At 48.7% G+C, this 20,238-nt stretch overlaps 1 protein-coding gene across 2 annotated transcripts in view; it reads right to left on the bottom strand.

The window, feature by feature from the left end:
- Positions 1-20,238, bottom strand: part of ADD2 (adducin 2) — a 309,265-nt gene that overhangs the window by 182,067 nt on the left and 106,960 nt on the right. For both annotated transcript variants that reach the window (XM_069214100.1, XM_069214101.1), the window contains exon 4: positions 14,658-14,809. In XM_069214100.1, coding sequence (XP_069070201.1) covers positions 14,658-14,809 — 152 coding nt within the window. The remainder of the gene's footprint in view (positions 1-14,657; positions 14,810-20,238) is intronic.

Here is a 20,238-nt window from a genome sequence, read left to right as displayed (position 1 = left end):
TTTGACACTGATAGCGATTCAGGAGACAAGATATTGAATTCATTATTGGTTGCATGCCCACCACCTTATGTGGCTCCTGTGACAAGTACCAAGTGTACTCCAACTAATAATTTGACAGTGGTAATGACTGGGTTGATAAGCAAATCTGTAAACCAATATTTAACTGATATCCCTGCTCATCGAGTGAAATCATTTTATGACAGTTTGATCGATCCCCGGGCATAGTGAGGAAGGAGAGGAGGGGTGGTGTAACAAACTGTGTCATTTATGACAACTAGAACTAGGGGGAAGAGGAGGCAATGGTCTCCTTTGTCGTGGATCTGAAGAGTGCTGCCAGTAAATTGTATGGTTCCAATTTATGTACTGCATCCAGGGTAGAAGAAGGATTGGTGAGCTTGGGGAACACAGGACTCAACATGATGTTGGACCTTAAGTGCTACTGTATTTTGAGTATTTGAGGTAAGCTAGGTGTAGGTCTGTTATCCTTTTATTTCAACACAGGTTAGATTTGACTTTTTTATTGTGGGTGGAAAATGGCAGTTGCTAATGAGTAATTGACAGTCACGCAATATATGGGAAGCACACTTTTACAGTGTTTCAGGATCATGTGTTATTTCTAAGTGTTAGTAGTATGAGGGCATTTAAGAACGTCAATAGAAGTCTGATGTTTAGAGTTATCTCCTTTTGGCATTGTGTGGGCGTGTAGTTGCATGCAGGGCTACTCAGATCTTTATCACCTCTGTGGTTATTTAAAGGATATTGTTAGACCTGACAGCCTTAGGGTGGTCACCCCTAACTTTTTGCCTGTCTCCCTCCACTTTTTGGACACTGTCTTGGCTGGTTTTTAGACTCTGCACACTTTATCACTGCTACCCAGTGCTAAAGTGCATATGCTCTCCCCCTTTAAACATGGTAACCTTGGATCATACCCGATTGGACTATTTAATTTACTTATAAGTCCCTAGTAATGTGCACTAGATGTGCCTAGTGCCTGTAGATTAAATGCTACTAGTGGGCCTGCAGCACTGGTTGTGCCACCCACTTAAGTAGCCCCTTTACCTTGTCTCAGGCCTGCCATTGCAAGGCCTGTGGGTGCAGTTTCACTGTCACCTCGACTTGGCATTTAAAAGTACTTGCCAAGCCTAAACCTCCCCTTTCTCCACATATAAGTCACCTCTAACGTGTGCCCTAGGTAACCCCTAGAGCAGGGTGCTGTGTGGGTGAAAGGCAGGACATGTACCTGTGTAGTTTACATGTCCTGGTAGTGTAAAACTCCTTAATTCGTTTTTGCACTACTGTGAGGCCTGCTCCCTTCATAGGCTAACATTGGGGCTGCCCTCATACAGTATTGGAGTGGTAGCTGCTGATCTGAAAGGAGTAGGAAGGTCATATTTAGTATGGCCAGAATGGTAATACCAAATCCTGCTGACTGGTGAAGTTGGATTTAATATTACTATTCTAGAAATGCCACTTTTAGAAAGTGAGCATTTCTTTGCACTTAAATCTTTCTGTGCCTTACAATCCACGTCTGGCTGGGCTTGGTTGACAGCTCCTTGTGCATTCACTCAGACACACCCCAAACACAGGGTACTCAGCCTTACTTGCATACATCTGCATTTTGAATGGGTCTTCCTGAGCTGGGAGGGTGGAGGGCCTGTTCTCACACAAAGGACTGCCACACCCACTACTGGGAACCTGGCAGACAGGATTGAACTGAGTGGGGACCTGGTGCACTTCTTAGCCACTCTTTGAAGTCTCCCCCACTTCAAAGGCACATTTGAGTATAAAACAGGGCCTCTGCCCTGCCTCATCAGACACTTGCTGGAGAAGAAACCTGAACCAGAAACTACATCCTGCCAAGAAGAACAGCCTGGCTGCTCAAATAACTCACCTGTCTGCTTTCTACAAAGGACTGCTGCCTTGGTGTTGGCCTGCTGCCTTGCTGAACTCTTGTCTGGCTGTGAAAGTTCTCTCCAAGGGCTTGAATAGAGCTTGCCTCCTGTTCCCTGAAGTCTCAGGACCAAAAAGACTTCTCTTTTTCACTTGGACGCTCCGTGCGCCGAAAACGTCGACGCACAGCTTGTTCCACGGCGAGAAAAACGCCGCACACTGATGCTGATCGACACAATGCCTTCGGGACGACCGGAACTTTGACGCACAGCCTCGCAAGGACAACGCCGCCCGACCTCCAGAGGAGAAATCGACGCGACGCCTGCCGTGAGAGCGAAACTTTGACGCACAGCCCAGCAGAACGACGTGCAGCCGGAAAACAAGCAGGAAAATCCACGCACAGACCCAGGACATCTGGTAATCCCCGCGATCCACAGAAAGAGACTGTCCGCACGCCGGAAAACGACGCACAACTTCCCCGCGTGGAAAATAACGACGCAAGTCCGTGTGTTCTGGGGAGAAATCGACGCACACACCATTTTACCACGTATCTCTTCTTCTGTGGCCCTCTGAGGAGATTTTCCACTCCAAGCCAGGTACTTTGTGCCTGAAAGAGACTGTTTGCTTTTTAAAGACTTAAGACACTTTGGGGGTGATTCTGACCGCCGGGGCCAGGGTCGGCGGGAGCACCGCCAACAGGCTGGCGGTGCCCCGCAGGGCATTCTGACCGCGGCGGTTTGGCTGCGGTCAGAACAGGAAAACCGGCGGTCTCCCGACGGTTTCCTGCTGCCCTCATGAATCCTCCATGGCGGCGCAGCATGCTGCGCCGCCATGGGGATTCTGACACCCCATACCGCCATCCTGTTCCTGGCGGTTCTGCCGCCAGGAACAGGATGGCGGTATGGGGTGTCGTGGGGCCCCTGCAGTGCCCATGCCAACGGCATGGGCACTGCAGGGGCCCCCGTAAGAGGGCCCCACAAAGAATTTCAGTGTCTGCCTAGCAGACACTGAAATTCGCAACGGGTGCTACTGCACCCGTCGCACACCTCCCACTCCGCCGGCTCCATTCGGAGCCGGCTTCATCGTGGGAGGGTGTTTCCCACTGGGCTGGCGGGCGGCCTTTTGGCGGTCGCCCGCCAGCCCAGTGGGAAACCCAGAATCACCGCGGCGGTCTTCGGACCGCGGAGCGGTGTTCTGGCGGGGGAACTCTGGCGGGCGGCCTCCGCCGCCCGCCAGAGTTAGAATGACCCCCTATATATCACTTTTCAGTGATATCTCTACAAATTCACATTGCAACTTTATTCGTTTTGACCTACAATTATCCTGATAAATATTATATATTTTTCTAAACACTGTGTGGTGTATTTTTGTGGTGCTATATGGTGGTATTGTATGATTTATTGCACAAATACTTTACACATTGCCTTCTAAGTTAAGCCTGACTGCTCGTGCCAAGCTACCAGAGGGTGGGCACAGGATAATCTTGGATTGTGTGTGACTTACCCTGACTAGAGTGAGGGTTTTTGCTTGGACAGGGGGTAACCTGACTGCCAACCAAAAACCCCATTTCTAACAATGATGAATTGATTAGTGATTATGGAGTTCTCCGAGGAGGGGTGAGTGGGGGTTAGGCTCCTGGGGCAGTGCCACAGCGCATTGCAAATGGTGTCAAAGTATTAACACAAGTGCGTCTCGATGTCATTTTTCTGTCTCGCCTAAAACAGATATAGCTGACATGCCTGCATCATGTAATCCAACATATTCATGCATAAACAAATGCATACATATATATAAACACAGAGAGGCATTAGGTCAGCTCTCCTTATCCATTAGTCTGTTCAACTGTCAATCACACTTTGCTTCTGACTACCGCAGTTTAGGGCAGTGGGTCAGCCCACTTCAGCTATAGGTTCTTTTACACTGTGGAAGATGACATTTTCTAGATCTCATGTGCACATCTGCCTAAAAGAAGTACCCCTCAGTGTAGATCTGATGAGACAGTGCTTTATGTGACAATGTTTTTTCTTTCCATTCTTATTCCTTTTTTCTACAGACATTATGTGTTTACACTATGTCTTTGTTACAGTAATTTAGTGCCAAAAGCACGCTTTGATTTTTTGTCAGTGAGGATCATATTCTCCTGTAACATGCATTACAATAAAACAGGTTTATATATAAATGTTCTAAGTACACCTGTCTGCTGTTCTAATAAAATTATATGCATTGGTCAATGTGTTCATAACAATAAAATGTATATTAAAAGCATATGGCCACCAAATATGGGGTGGCGTATTTTTTCTGTTTGTTACACGTGCTTGTAATAAAAAGAAATTAACTATTGCATCAGCTTATCACATACAGATCTACTGGCATTGCCCAAGCTCGTTTTTTAATGTGAGCATAAAGGGAATGATCCGATTCCATTTTTGTTTCACCAGCATTTCTTTGAAACAGACTACTTTTGTTTTTCAGTTACAAGAAGTAACAGGATACAACACGTGTGCTGCTGGTGATGGTGACTTGGTATATTAAAGCATCTGTACTATGAGGTTTAGAATGCCTCTTGAGGTAATCAGTTATTGCTCGAGTGAATTTGCGAGTGATCCTTTCTGTGCCTATCTTGCACATATGAAGGGATAATAATGTTAAGAGAATTTTAAATAATCCATGCATGTTCGTGATAATAGTGTGAGAAGATGGGGGCAAGTTGGCAAGAAAAAAAGCTAAATAGACCTAGTAGAAGGTAGTCTTCTGGCCTATTGTGCAAAGTTACATTTCAATGGATATTCTAGCATCATTTGAATTGTTTTATAGGATTACGTCATAAAATTACTTTATACGATTAAAAGATAATAAAAAGAAAGGAAACGGTGTATGGTGTATCAGTGCAAAAATACTCAGGCCCTCATTATGACTTTGGCGGTCTTTTTGAAAGACTGCCTTCGTCGCGGGCACACAAACACCGACAGTGTTGGTGGTCCGTAGGCTGCCGTATTTTGAGTCACCCAAGGATTTCTGCCCATTTTTTTTTTTAAATATATTTTATTAACCTTTTGTTGCTTTACATTTATACGTTTGCTCGAGTTAACAACTTACATTTGTTGTATGTGAACATTAAACAGTCTGCATTTGTGATACACATTATTCAAGTTTAGTTGCTTATTACTTTGGTATTGTTAACATTTTCTATGCATTCGTTAATACTTGGTGTTGATATACCCAACCCTATGATGAACCGTGCTATACACTTCGCAATCCTATACTATCAATTTAACTCACGTATGTGATCAGTCAACTTAAACCCGTTCTACTCTGTACTTTGAATAGGAGAATGAGAGCGAAGCAAAATGAGAAAAAGAAAAAAGAGAAAAGAAGAAAAATACAAAAATGGATAGAGAAAGAAAAAAAAAAAGAAAAGAAAGGGAGGGGGGAGGGAGGGAAGAAAATAAGCAAGATAGGAGAACAACTTTACGGCGTTATGTGGGTGGGATTTGTAGCTAACGGTGTTTGAGGAGTTAAAGCATGTCAGCATGTAGGGGGAGGCCAGGCGCACCATCGCGAGAGGAGCACAATAGGCCGGTCGCCTCATCCCCGCATCCATTGGTGATATAGTATTTGGTGGCTCGTTGGTCTCTGTCTCGCGCTCCTCAGTGTGGGCTCTGCGAGTGTTCAGTTACCCCATGGAATTCCCTGGGGGTCCCATCCCATAGGTCAATCCACCAAGGTGTGCTAAGTATCTCCCACCATTCCCGTTGGGGCTGCTGCTCTCTTGCATAGTCCATCCCAGTTCGCCACTAAGTCTTCCCAGGCCGGGGCAATAGGAACCTGACGGATGCCCTTGGCCTCCTCCGCCTTCAGGACCTGTAGTTCAGCCCTGGACCATTTCGTAACATCTTTTTTCCAATCAGCCAGTGAGGGGTGGTCTGAGGATTTCCAGCCCTTTGAGATCAGTCTTTTGTAAAGGGCCAGGGTTAGGTCCAGGAAACGCCCTCTTACTTTCCCGTTTAATGCTGCTGGCCTGAGACCCAGTAAGCACAGTTCCGGGGTAGGGAGTAACTCCCTACCGAATAGCTGGGACAGAATAGACAATATCTCCTTCCAACCAACCTGAAGTACTGGGCACCCCCACACCATATGGTCAAAGTCTGCCTCACCCCCGACATCTTGGACACGCCCTGGGGGGGCCCCCGTATATACGGAATAGTCGGTGCAGTGTTAGGTACGTTCTATGCAGATAATTATATTGGATGTATTTTAACCGCGCATTCCGTGTGATCGTCCGGGGGTATGCCAATGTTTTGTTCCACTCAGAGTCAGACAAGTCCCGCGCAATCGTGCCTCCTCATCGCTCCCTCAATGACGGCAAGGGATCTAATATGGATTGTAACTGGGTTCGGTATATTTTTGTTATCAAGTAGGGCTCCTCCCCCGATGTCAGTAGGAGGTGCAACACTCCGTGAGGAGTGGGTTCAGCATTTATCATGCACCAGTAGTCCTTCAGTGCGTGCACTAACTTCCCGAAGAGCAGGAACTGACCCTGGGGAACACCCACACCCGTTAGATCAGCGAAGCACCTCAGTACCCCCCCCCTTGAATAGTCCACCCACTGTCTCAATCCCTGCACCCATTCAGGGACCACGTCCCAGGCTTTTCGGTCCTTTCCCCCCAGACTCCATAATCAGTGTTGAGAGCGGTAAGGCCGGAGAGTATGGTGGGCCCACTCATACTCTCTTCGCGCATCTCTTCCAGCATGCCATTGCGACTTTTAACATTATGTTGTTTCCAGGCAGGACTATTTTCTTGCCTGTCATGTGTGTCGCAATCCATGACGTGTCCATTACCCCCTGGGTTGTCCACAGGTCCAGGTGTCCTTTGCCCGCCAGCCAGCCGGCTACCCACTGTAGTTGGGATGCCAGGTAATAAGCCTCGAAATCGGGGGTGCCCAGTCCTCCCATGTGAGTCGGCCTACAAGTGGTCGTGAGTGCAGTGCGTCTACGTCCATCATCCCAAATTAGTTCTCTGAGCAGTACGTTCAGGTCACGGAACCATGACGGAGGGATCAACAATGGTAAATTGACAAAGTAGTAGAGGAGTCTTGGAAGCATGATCATTTTAGATAGTGCCACTCTGGCCATTATTGATAACTTCAGGGAGCGCCAAAACCCTACCGAGGACCTCAAAGATCGAGTCGCTTTGCCAAGGTTACCCTCCCTGAGATCTTCCAATTCATGGAATATTTGAATACCCAAGTACCTGAAGGACCGGGGGGCCCAGTTCACGTCTGTCGGGCATGTTGGTGGGCGCTCGCAGCCTGCAGTCAAAGGGAACACGTATGTTTTGCCACGGTTTAGGCGCAGTCCCGAAACCACCCCGAAGTCCTCCAATGCCCCAAGTGCCCAAGGGATACCACTGGGACCGTCCCTAAGATAAATTAATATATCGTCAGCGTAAAGGGAGACAATGTGTTCAGTTGGTCCCCACTCGACCCCCCTACCCACACCCCCTTCCAACAACCGAGTCGCCAGGTGCTCGATAGCCAGGGCAAACAGTAGTGGGGAAAGGGGGCACCCCTGTCTAGTGCCACGAAACACCGGATACGCTCTGGAGATTGTTCTACCCGTCCTCACTCTTGCTAGCGGGGACGAGTACAACAGGTCCACCCATCTAACCCAGTTTTCTCCCAGACCCATTTTTAACATCACCGACCTCAGGTAGTCCCACCGAATCGAGTCAAATGCCTTCTCGAAATCCACCGCCAACAGGGTCCCTGTCAGCGGCCTTAGTTCTTCGGGCATGTGTAATACAGAGAAGAATCGCCTAAGGTTTAAAGAGGTGCTGCGACCGGGAATGAAGCCATTTTGGTCAGCATGTATCAGTGTGGACATGTGGGGAAGCAGTTGGTCGGCTAAGATCCTGCTGAGGATCTTGAAGTCACTATTTAGCATGGATAGCGGGCGGAAGTCGGACACCGAGACCTCCCTGTTGGTTGTCATGGGGAGTGGGACTACCAGTGCCTCACGTAGTGTACATGGTAGCTCCCCCTTTTGTATTGCCTCCGCATACATCTCTGCCAAGCAGGGAGTCAGTAAGGATTTATATTTCTTGTAAAAATCCATAGGAAGGCCATCCGTACCAGGGGTCTTCCCAGGGGCCAGCTGTGTTATGGCATCATTTATCTCTTCCATGGTCACTGGCCCTCCTAGCTTATCCCTATCCTCAAGACCCAGCACCGGTAGGGGGATCCGTGACAGGTAGTTGTCAAATGTCGCCGTCTCCAAGTCGTTAGGTCTTCTATACAGGTGTGCGTAGTAATCCCTAAATGCATCATTGATGGGGCCTGGGCATAGTCTGCGGTTTCCCCCTCTATCCAGCACACTTGTGATGGGTTCACTATCTCCGTTTGGGCGCACCAACCATGCCAACAGTTTACCCGACCTCCCCTCCTCTGATTGTATGGATGCTAGGTATTTTTGCATGTCATGGCATCTTAGTCTTTCTTCAGCCTGTGAGTGTTCTCTGCGTGCTTGATTATATTTTTCATCCTCTTGCTCTGCAGAGCCCTGTCTTAGCTCCCCCTCGTGTATGACCTCCTCCAGGGCGGTCAGTTCCCTCTCTAGTGTGCGCCTCACTCCCGCCGACTGCCCGAGACAGAAACCCCTCGTCACCACTTTGAGTGTCTCCCACTCCACGGCCCTGGAGGGGGTGGATCCCTTGTTTGTTTCAATGTGTTCTGTTAGGTGGTTGCGCAGTGCCTCTCTATATGCCTGATCTTCGAGTGTCGCAGGGGCCAGTCTCCATGATGGGATGGGCGGCCTGTCCCGTGATACCCTCATCGTTAGTAGTAGAGGGTTATGATCCAATATTGTGCGAGCAAGGTATTCGGACTGGGTCATATCACGAGCCAGCCCTGGAGTGCAGACCACCCTGTCTATTCTGGTGTGCACTCGGTGGAGGCCCGAGTAAAATGAATAGTCCCTGGCGGTTGGGTGCTGCACCCGCCAGATGTCCACTAACCCCCAAGTACTCAACCACTCAGTTAAATTTTGTGCTGTTTTAATTGATGTTGCCCCTTGGAGCGGTGGGGTAGACCTATCCATGTTTATATCTAGTACTGCGTTGAAGTCCCCTCCTATTAGTACTTCCCCTGTGCTCTGGCGGGTGAGGTGACTTGATAAGCCGATCATGAATGGGATCTGATCTTGGTTGGGGGCATAAATGCAACTCAGGACTAATGGGATCCCCTGTAGTTTCCCCTCCAGTATCACAAACCTTCCCTCTTTGTCAATGCTGGAAGACTCAAATGTGAGTGGGACCCCCGCTCTAATCCAGATCAGCGCGCCTCTTGCATAAACTGAGTACTCTGTGGCAAACACCCGTCCCCTCCACCTCCGTCTTAGTTTCTCTCCCTCGCTCATTGCCAGGTGGGTCTCCTGCAACATTGCTATCTGCACCCCCCTTCTCTTGAGGAATGATAAAACTCTATGTCTTCTAGCCGGAGTGCCCATCCCCCTGACATTCCAGGTTATAAGATTGTAGTCTGCCATCCAGTGCTTGGGACCTGCTCGTGGCCGGTCTGGCGCGCCCTTGGTCTCAATATCCTCCCCCACATGCCCACTCCTCTACTGTAGTCAGATTTCTCCACCCATTTAGCCGATTTAACTTGTAAATGTAAACCCCAACTCCCCAACCCCAGGGCGCCTCCGGAACTGTAAGTTAAAACTATGCTATAATGCAACTTTTTCAAACACATAACTGCAGTACTCGCCAGCCAAGTCGGACAGGCAAGAGTTGAGTTAGGGGGGGAGCCAGGTCCGGAGGGGCCACTCGTTCAGTGTGCTATGTCTCTGGGCGCCGCTACCCGTCCGGGCTATATGAGCTCATCGGCTGTCTGTGGGGTCACACTCGGTGCACGCGACAGGCCCTCCGAGTCCTCGGCAGAGGACACCATTGTATCATCGGACTCTTCTTCGGACCCTCCTCGGGGGAGGGGGGGCACCTCACCACCCACCCGAGCCGCCGCCTCTAGGGCCGCCCTCCTGTACGTTTCTCTCTGCGTTTGCGTTGGTGCCAACCGAGGGCGGTCACTTGATCTCTTCCCCTTCGGGGCTCGGCGGGCTCTTCTCGCTCCAGGGTTTTCACTTGCAGGTCGTACATTTTGGGATCCACGCCTCTCAAGCCATTCCCATGCCTCCTCCGGCGATTGGAAGAATGTGGTCTTACCCTCCACCATCACTCTTAGCCTGGCCGGGTATAGTAGGGAGTACTGGATCCCTTCGTCTCGCAGGGCTCTTTTGACCATTAGGAATGAGGTTCCCCTGTTCTGGACCTCCAGCGTGAAGTCCGGGAACAGTGTAACTTCCCCGTTCCCTACTTTGAAGGGGCCCGTCTCTCTGGCTTTCTGCAGGAGGATGTCCCTGTCTCTGTAGTGCAGAAATTTAGCGATTATAGCACGGGGGCCTGCTAGGGGCTAGAGGTCTCGATGGTACACGATGGGCACGCTCCAGGGTGTAGAAGGGGGTCAGACATCCCGGCGCAACCACCTCGCTCAACCATTTCTCCAGAAAGCCCACCAAGTTTGACCCTTCGTCCCTTCAGGGAGGCCTACCACGTGCACATTGTTCCTCCTGTTTCTTCCCTCCGCGTCTTCGGCACGTTGTTCAAGTCTTGCCACTCTGCCGGTCAATGAAGTTACCTCCGCCGATATGTCTTTCTGCCTTGGTACAATGTCCGCTAATGTGGTTTCCGCTTCTTTGACCCTGTCAACCAACTTGTGATGGTCAGCTCTCAGGAGCCCCACCTCAATCGCGACCTGGTTGATGTCACTTTGCAATGTTGATTTGGTATCCTCTATGGCCCCCAGTATCTTGTCTAGGGTGTCCTGAACTTTAATTTGTGATTGGTTTAGTGAGTCCGCTTCGCTCACCCCAGGCGGCAACTCGGGGTCCATGGTTCTATTCTTGTGACGGCCTTGGGGGGGCATTGGTCCGGCAAGCGGGCGCGCCCCGTCAGACGGCCCGCGCGCGTTCGTGTGAACCGCAACTGGGATTGTCCCTTCTTTTCGGGCTTTGGAGCTCAAACTTCTACTCTCGGCTCTTTTTGGCCGAACACCAAGAGCGCCGTTGGTTGTGTCTAAATTGCGGCTCCCAGGATGAGGGGCACTCTTGCAGTAGGTCGCTGCCAACTACTCCCTATTTCAGCCCCGGTGCCTATGTTTGGACTTCCAGTCAGGCCCCACCCCGGCAGCCAGATCCAGGCGCCCGCCACTGCCAAGGCCCAGTCATCCATCCAATGGGGCACTCACCCACTTTCCAGTCCTCTTTCCGTCCTCATGGGTGTCCCACCTGATCGTGTTCGTAATCTTCTCTCCGGAGTCAGTTGTGCCCTAAGACGTCCGGCGGCTCCGCGGTCTCCCCACGCCGGACAGTCGGCCGGGGGCCGTCCGTTATGCGCACCTCTCTCCAGACGCAACACGTGGGGATCCGCGTTCAGCCACCGGACCTCCACAGATGACACACTCCGATAGGCAGCCCATCCCGATGCCTCTTCCGTGCCCAGGTACTCCAATTGGGCCAAGTACAATGCCCTCAGGTCGGCTCTGGCAAAGATGGGGCCCTTGCGCCTGCTCTGTCGCTTCCGTTGAGGGCTTACACCTGGGAGGGGTCCCTCCTGGGCCCCCAGTTCCCTCCAACTGCATCAGGGGCCCCAGGGTCCGCGATCTGGACTCACGCCGCAATTGCGAGCGCAGCCGCACCTGGTTTGCCCGCCTTGTTCCTGCTGCTGTCGGCCGTTCACCACCAGGCCGTGGCTTTCAGCGAGGGGAGGGGCCACCAGCCTCCCCTCGCAACAGTAAATTCAGCCTCCGATGCGAGCGCCGATGGTCTCGGGTCGCTCGCCTCGCTCCGGCCGCGGCCGACCGCGCAGCATCAGGCCGCGGCTTCCAGCAGGGGAGGGGCCGAACGCCTCTCTCCGCAACGGGGCAAACAGCACCGCCCGCCTCTCGCCCCAGGACTGCGCTGGGGGCCCAGTCGCGCCTCCCGGCGGTCCGCCGCAGGGAGCCCACACTCCGTGAGCAGGCAGCCCGGACCAGCACTCTGGGAAGGATTAATCCGGCAGGCCCCTCCGGAGCTGGAAAATTAGGCGTCCGCCATGCTCCAGACCCTGGCCACGCCCCAAGGATTTCTGCCCATTTAAGGGAGGAAATCCAACACCGTCGGCTTGACCGACGGCAGGTGAGAGGCAGTTCCACAGCACCAGCACCACCATGCCAAAAGGACTCCGCCTACCGTTATTACAAGACATAATATGGTATGGTGGTTCCTGCACGGCAGTGTGGCGCTGATAGTGGTAATGCCAACACCCATCCCCTCCTAGATGACCACCTTGCCCAGACAGCTAAGTGGAGAGACAGGGTGTGTGTGGGGCAGGTACATGTGTGTGGTGTGTGCATATATGTGTGGGAGCATGTATGTATGTGTGCAAATGTTTGTGCATATGTGTGTGCAAGTATGCGTATGAAGGGGGAGTGTGTGAATGAATGCGTGTGTGGAAGGGGAATGTGTGCATGTATGCATATGTAAGGGGGAGGGTGTGCATGTATGCGGAGGGGGAGGGTGTGCATGTATGCGGAGGGGGAGTGTGTGTATGGATGCGTATGCAGAGGGGCGAGTGTGTACATGTATGCGGAGGGGGAGTGTGTGAATGAATGCTTATGTAGAGGGGGAGTGTGTGAATGAATGTGTATGCAGAGGGGGGAGTGTGTGAATGAATGTGGGTGTGGAGGGGGAGTGTGCATGTATGCGTATGCGAAGGGGGGAGTGTGTGAATGAATGTGTGTAGAGGGGGAGTGTGTGCATGTATGCTTATGCGAAGGGGAGAGTGTATGAATGCGGAGAAGAGAGTGTGTGCATGTATGCATAAGCAGAGGAGGCAAGTGTGTGCATGAATGCTTATGCGAAGGGGGAGTGTGTGCATGTTTGCGTAGGCAGAGGGGTGTGTGTGCATGTTTGCATATGTGCAGGGGGAGTGTGTGCATGTTTGTGTATGCGGCGGGGGGGTGTGTGAATGAATGTGTGAGAGGAGGGGGGAGTGTGTGCATGTATGCGAAGATGGGAGTGTGTGCATGTATGCGGAGGGGGAGTGTGTGAATGAATGCATATGCAGAAGGGGGAGTGTGTGAATGAATGCGTGCCTGGAGGTGGGAGTGTGTGCATGTATGCAGAGGGGGAGAGTGTGTGCATGAATGCGTATGCGAAGGGGGAGTGTGAATGTATGTGTATACGGAGGGGGAGTGTGTGAATGTATGCATATGCGACGGGGAGAGTGTGTGAATGAATGCGTATGCAGAGGGGGAGTGTGTGAATGAATGAGTGGAGGGTTGGGGTGTGAATGAATGCAGATGGGGTGGGTATGTGTGAGTAGGGGTGTGTGTATGTCAGTGTGAGAGCGAGTGGGGGTGTTTCTATGTATGCGTGTGGTCGCGTGGGCGTGTTTGTATGGATGGGTGCGGTTGGGTGAGGGGGTGTCTGCAAGTGTGTGGGCAGGTGGGGGTGCGTGTGCCGGCGACAGATATGGGGTTTCCTGTTGCCGGGTGCGTTACCACCAGGGTTTTTCATGGCGGGGCGACCGTCACGAAAAGCCAGGTGGTTTGCTAACTCCTAATACGGCTGGCAGTCTTAGGCCTGCCTCTGGCATGGAGGAGCTCCCCTCTGGCCGCAGCGGTCCGACTGGACCGGCGACGTTGTTGCAGTTTGGCTTCAGCCAAACCGCACAACTTGTAATGCAGTGGTCTTTACCGCCGGGTCATCGGCAGTTAGAACACCACCACCATGAGCCCCAAACTCATGATGAGGCCCTCAATGTGCAAAATTGCTATAAGAGTGAACTCGACAAAGTGCATTTAAAAAGTGCAGAAAGAGCACTGACCACTAATGGCAAGAAAAATAGATTTCTTGCACAGAAAGTGCCCAGTGAATCTGGATACAAAACACTGCAATAAAAATAAATGTTAGTTTCCACAGATAGTACACAGTGTGCACTGTAGAGGTGGTTTATGAAGTGCCCTTTGTCTACAATTACAGGACAGTGCAATGTTTTCCTCACCTTTAAGTATACCTTTATGTATACTCAATTGTCACGTGCAATTTTTACAACATTTCCACTTAGTAGCATAAATTGCTACATTGATTGTGCAGTTTTGCATCAACACTTACACCACCATTTGGATAGATCGATGGATACAAACGTTTTTTCGCACTGGTTAGTTGATGTAAACTGTGTTTTTGCACCTGTCAGATGGTGCAAATGGCACCGATGCAAACAATTTAATGAAACCACTAGTGCTCATCTGGTATGCACATAATCAGTGTTGTAATGTTCATTTCTTCCTGGGTATAATGTATTAAAGTTGGTTGTGATTTCGCTACCTTGTGGTTCAACAGGAACATTGTGTTAATTTGGAAGCAATCGACGATATTGCTTATCATAATCGTTTCAGAATTATTAAAATAAAAACATAACTATTTTGGTCAATCTCGTTTTTAATAAACAGTTGAAGCAAACTAATATATTGATGAATAGGAAGCTGTGAGTGGAATACTAAAAAAATAATAGGTAGTGTGTATAAGTGCAATATACTCCAGGAGATGTTCAGATATTGGTAGGTAGTAAGATTTCCAAACACCACTTCGATCTAATAACAAACCATGGGCAGTTACCACATCATGTGACCACATTTGACACAGGCCTATGGCAGTTATGTGCTCACTCACCGTAACATACGTGTTGCTGAGCTGGGACCAGCCATAAAGATCCAACAGTCGATATATACTTGTGAGCTTGCAGCGCATAAGACGCTCGCCCTTAATCATAGGTATGGAGTCATTGCAGTAGAGATCATTGATGGGTGTTACCGATGAAAGACCTGGAAGGAAATGAAACCACAACTCTCAGTAATGTATTAATGTAAAATTCTTATTGTTTATAAGCCGGGTGATTTTAAAATCACTATAGGTTCAAGTATATGCTTGGCACATATTTGGGATAATTGGCTATTTCTTCAGTAATTTAGTAGATTTGCCAAGCTTCCAAAGTGATGAAGATTAACCGAGCCTTGCTTCCTTGGGAAAATAAAGAAGTTATGTTCTACGTAGGCTCTCATAATCAAAGATTGTAGCAACTTTAAAGTCATTTTCCTTGATCTTTAATCCATTTCACTTATTTGTGTTGCATTCGGAGAACAGTAAAATGTGCTCTCCACATCCAAAAGTAAAATGGTACAGATTACATAAAACAATGTTCACAGTGCATCGTCACAAAATGGCGACAGAAGAAATGAAATCTTCCTGGAAATGAAAAGTTAAAGTGGAAGTAAATGAGTGAATAAGACAGTCGGGAAAGCAAGATAGTGAGCTCAAGGGGAGGGGAGAGGGTGAGGTGCAAAATTATGAAGCTGGAAAGCAGAGTGAAAGATCCGAGTTGGGTGACAGGTGGACAGGCAACAGGAAAGATGTGGTAAAGGTGAGCAGGACTAAATACACTTGAAAACTAAACGAATAAAACAAAACAGGATTTGAACAGAAAAAAAAGCAAGCTCGAGCAGAGCAAGATCATAAGAAGGGTGGACAAGAAGGGGAAAGAAACTTTAATCACAATGTAGAAATGCGAAAGGAAAGTGAGAATCAGAATTTTTGCGGCAATGAAAGACGGGAAGATCGGGTTTCGCTATTGTCGTAAAACTGGAATATGTAGGTACTTGCAATGGTGGGGATGTGCATGCAAGGAGTTAAAGGATGGGTCACAACTGATAACAGGTCACAACTGATAACACAAATGCAAACGAAAGGGGAGTATTGAAACCATCAATCTCATATGAGTATCTTGAATATGCATACTTCTAGTTAAATCAATTCATTATTTTAAGAGTTGTCAACAGGTCAGAGAACACATTATGGCCTGACGAATTGTAAGAAAAGACTGTTTAGCAAGTACAGTTGGCAAAAGATTTCAAAGAAAATTGTTCATGGGTCAATTTGCACATTCTATGATTCGCAAGTCAACGATAGAGGCATTAGATGGTTGTACCTACTATTTAAATGATTTTCAGTTAGCCATGATGGACTAAAATATCAGTGGGCTTCAGTAAAATCATCTGGCAGGCCTTGTGTATCAAAGCAGATGCCCAAGCTTACTTAACTGGTTTGAAAATGTGGTATAGAAAGGTTGGTCGTTGATTACAGATTTTGTCTCGAGTTTGAGGATGCACATGATAGTTTGTGAATTGGCAGGTGTGTCACATTGTGGTGAGCTTGTTGCTCAGGGTGGACTGGGTAGAGTGGAGTTCTGGTCCCAAATCATCATCCACATTTAATCCTACCGTGCTTCAAGAGCCTGCCTGTAGCGCATGCAGGATTTATGAGGTGATGCTGTGCACCATACGACTATGACCAAGAGGTGAAAAATCCAGTGACCTCTAACTCTTCTTTCTACTCAGGCATGTACCCAGCTCCAGAACTGGTCTGTCCTGCTCTGTAGTACACATGGCCTTTGCATGGAGTTCTCTGGTCATGTGGGTGAGTTGGCATTTATTATACATCATTTAGGAAGTAGTGGGACAGAACATTCTCAAATCGTGGCTCGGCTTCGGGGCTTTGCCACAAGTGCAGTGGATGCCATTTGTATTAAGGTATCTCCTCTGCTGAACGACAGAGTCATTCAGTAGCTTTGCCGATGCAAAATGCAGCCCTAGCTCGATAAAGATGTGTAACAATTATTGTTTTAGCAGAAAAATGTCAAACAACCTGCGTATCAGGGGTGCACCACAGTGCGACACCAGACTGACACATGCCCACGTTTGGCCAGTGTTAAAATGGGTTCTGCTTTCACTGGTAACAGTTAAGACCCAACTTCAAGATGACAATGTCTACATAGCCATTGAATCACCTTTGTGCCTGGCAACAATCAGTAGTGTGCCCTGGTAACAGCACTGTTGCTCTCCCCTTGACCCCATTTTCACGCTCCTCAGTCAACTAGGATTTCATTTGCAGGTATGCATCACAGCTTTTTCACCCCTAACAGTTGACCACCACTTATTAAATTCCACTTGATCAGCATAGTCGTAATGGTGCACTCAGTCTACACAGATCTCATTGGTAGTGATGCATCACTTCAGTTAGATCTCCATCGGTCTGTTCGATTGGTTGGTACACAGGACCACTTTAAACATTCTCCTTGGCCTTCCTGGACATCATGATACACCAGTGTGGCCTCATTTAGTACTCTGATCTGCACAGATATCCAGGTAGCCTTGCATCACTTCAATTACACTCGCATCGGTCAAGAAAAACCTCACGGAGGTCCCACACGGCTTCATTTTTAAATCCCTGAGTTTACAGCCACCTCTTCTCAAATCCTGGTATCACCTGATTCAAACTTCCCTCAGTCTGCATTGACTTAATTTCAGCCTTGCAGTGCCCTTTGTGGCATTACTTTGGCCTGCAGTGACATTATGGCCACCGACCATGAACTAACTTATGATAGTATTGCATAAGCTTAATACTATTCATCTCTCTTATTTTGCACTTCACCACAACCAGCAAAGTCGATGCTCCGCAAGCACCCCTCCCCCATTTACTGTATGGATAAAACATAGGGCCTGATTTTAACCTTGGCGGACGGCGGAGGCCGTCCGCCAAGGTTCCGCCGCCAAATGACCGCACCGCGGTCACAAGACCGCGGCGGCCATTCTAACATTTCCTCTGGGCCGGCGGGCGCTCTCCAAAAGAGCGCCCGCCGGCCCAGAGGAAATGCCCCTGCAACGAGGACGCCGGCTCAGAATTGAGCCGGCGTAGTTGCAGGGGTGCGACGGGTGCAGTTTGCACCCGTCGCGTATTTCAGTGTCTGCATGGCAGACACTGAAATACTTTGCGGGGCCCTCTTACGGGGGCCCCTGCAGTGCCCATGCCATGGGCACTGCAGGGGTCCCCAGGGGCCCCGCGGCACCCCCCTACCGCCAGGAACAGGATGGCGGTAGGGGGTGTCAGAATCCCCATGGCTGCGGAGCGCGCTCCGCAGCCATGGAGGATTCCCCCGAGCAGCGGAAAGTCGGCGGGAGACCGCCGACTTTCCGCTTCTGACCGCGGCTGAACCGCCGCGGTCAGAATGCTCGTGGGAGCACCGCCAGCCTGTTGGCGGTGCTCCCGTGGTCGGTGGCCCTGGCGGCCACCGGCCGCCAGGGTCAGAATGACCCCCATAATCTTTTACCTCGTTTTGTCCTTCATGTTTTTTTCCAATTTGTGTGTGTGATTTTACTTTCTCTTTAAGGTTTCATCAATAAAGTATAAAAATATTTCGTACATATTTGTATAATTTGCCTCATTCAGGTGGGGAAGGAACAGACCACGGTCTTTGTGGTGACTGGTAATCACCCACATATTCTTGGTGAGTTTACCATTCAATACTCACAGGCAACTAGAAACACAAAGGATCTGTGACACAGGAAGAGAGGAGAAGGCTGTTTGCAACACACAACTAAAAAACAATGAATGCACTACGTATTGAAACAAACAGTTATTTACACTAGGACAAGTGATCAATTATGTTTTTTAATGTAGTCAACTCGAATATTTTATGAAATCTATTTTCCTTCTGAGCCCTCATGGAGTCCATGCCTTGGTTTTCTCAGTAAAGGACATCTCAGAAGCATTCAAGTGCACACAATTCAAACAGGTGCATCCTTACCACCTAGACACAGTACATCACAACCATCTTTCACACACAATACACTGAACCCACAAGCTACCACACACAAGTAACCCAAACAATCTCATCAACTTTGCACTCATCATTGCCCTATTTCCCATACAAACAGACCTGCTGACTCATGATCATCAACGCTTACACATCGGTCTTCCAAATGGCCAACATCATTAACTCCAATATTCTTGATGCGATCATTCTTACAAAAACTTGTCTAAAACCAACCACTTTGCATATCATAGATGTGCTGATCCCAAATGACTAGAGTAACCAGCATATCAACAAAGCAAACCGTTATGTCATACAGTAAACATCATGGACCTGTTCACCCCAGCACCAACTGATACTTAGGCTCAGCACCTTTAAGATCTTGTCCTGCCATTTAAAATGAGTATAAGTGCCTTCAAGGTCTTGTACTGCCATTTAAGAATGCATTTAAAAATGATTATAACTGAAACTGTCATGTTCCATCTCATCTACATCCTTTCAAGTCTCAGCCAAGCATTTAACTCCAAAATAGACACCCATGACAGCATTACCTGCCTCCATCCTTTACATCTTGACTGGACTCACCATGCTTGCATCAACATCTGCTTAGCCTATACAACCTCGATCCATAACAAAAACAACAAAGACTCTTAGGAGATCCTTTAGTGATTTCTCTGAAGGTGCCCTTTATAAGAAAATAACAGCCGTTGCAGCCTGACTGGACCCCAGCACAAATGTCAACTACATTTACAAGACCTCAAATGCACATTCCAAATGGCAGCAGACAATTGCCTCACTGAAAACTCCACCCTTGCAAGACAAACCATCTCCACTATGGTGCGTCAATGCATTCACTGACAGCAAACATGCAACAGAGGACCAAAAAAGAAACAGAGATCCACACAGATACCAGATAACAGCTGCAAGGAAATGACTTTTTGCAGCATCAACCCCCTCACCTTTTTGACCGCTTTTTCTGACTATTAGGTACAGGTGTAATGACTGTAACACACTGGGCCTTGCTATCCAGGCTGCAGTGCATATGCCCTAACCCTTGAAAGTATACGCTTAACTTTCTTAACACCACTTGGCATGTTACATTACTTATAATTCCCTACTATATGGTACCAGTGTACCCCGTGCCTGTAAGTGAAGTGTCTCTGATTGTAACACCGGAAGTATGACAAAGGAAAGCATGTCTCGCAGTCTGCCTCTGTAGACTGATAGAGCAATTTTTAAACTTCTAAAACAACCTTGCCATTTAAACCTACAACAAAGCCCAAGCCTTCATTTTTATGGCCTGGCTTGACAGTGCTGCTGTTGCCAATGATGTGAGGAACACTAGAGAGGGGCTTTGGTTCCTCCCCTATGTTGCCAACTAGGAGTACATGTTTTTATTGGGCAGAAGTTGTTTTATGGTGTTTGTTTCTAGCAGCAGCAATGATGGGATTTGGGCAGTCATTGACCTACATGGATCTTTAGGTCTGGCTTGAAAGTTTAACTCTCACTTGACCTTTTAACCTTAATCAATATTCTTCTACAGTTCTTTGCTTCAACTCAAACATAAATCCATCCCCATGCTATTTAAAGGCAGACCTACTGGCATTG

This window comes from Pleurodeles waltl, chromosome 11 (assembly GCF_031143425.1).
Source record: "Pleurodeles waltl isolate 20211129_DDA chromosome 11, aPleWal1.hap1.20221129, whole genome shotgun sequence".
Taxonomy (NCBI): domain Eukaryota; kingdom Metazoa; phylum Chordata; class Amphibia; order Caudata; family Salamandridae; genus Pleurodeles; species Pleurodeles waltl.
This window is presented reverse-complemented; position numbering and strand designations above follow the sequence as displayed.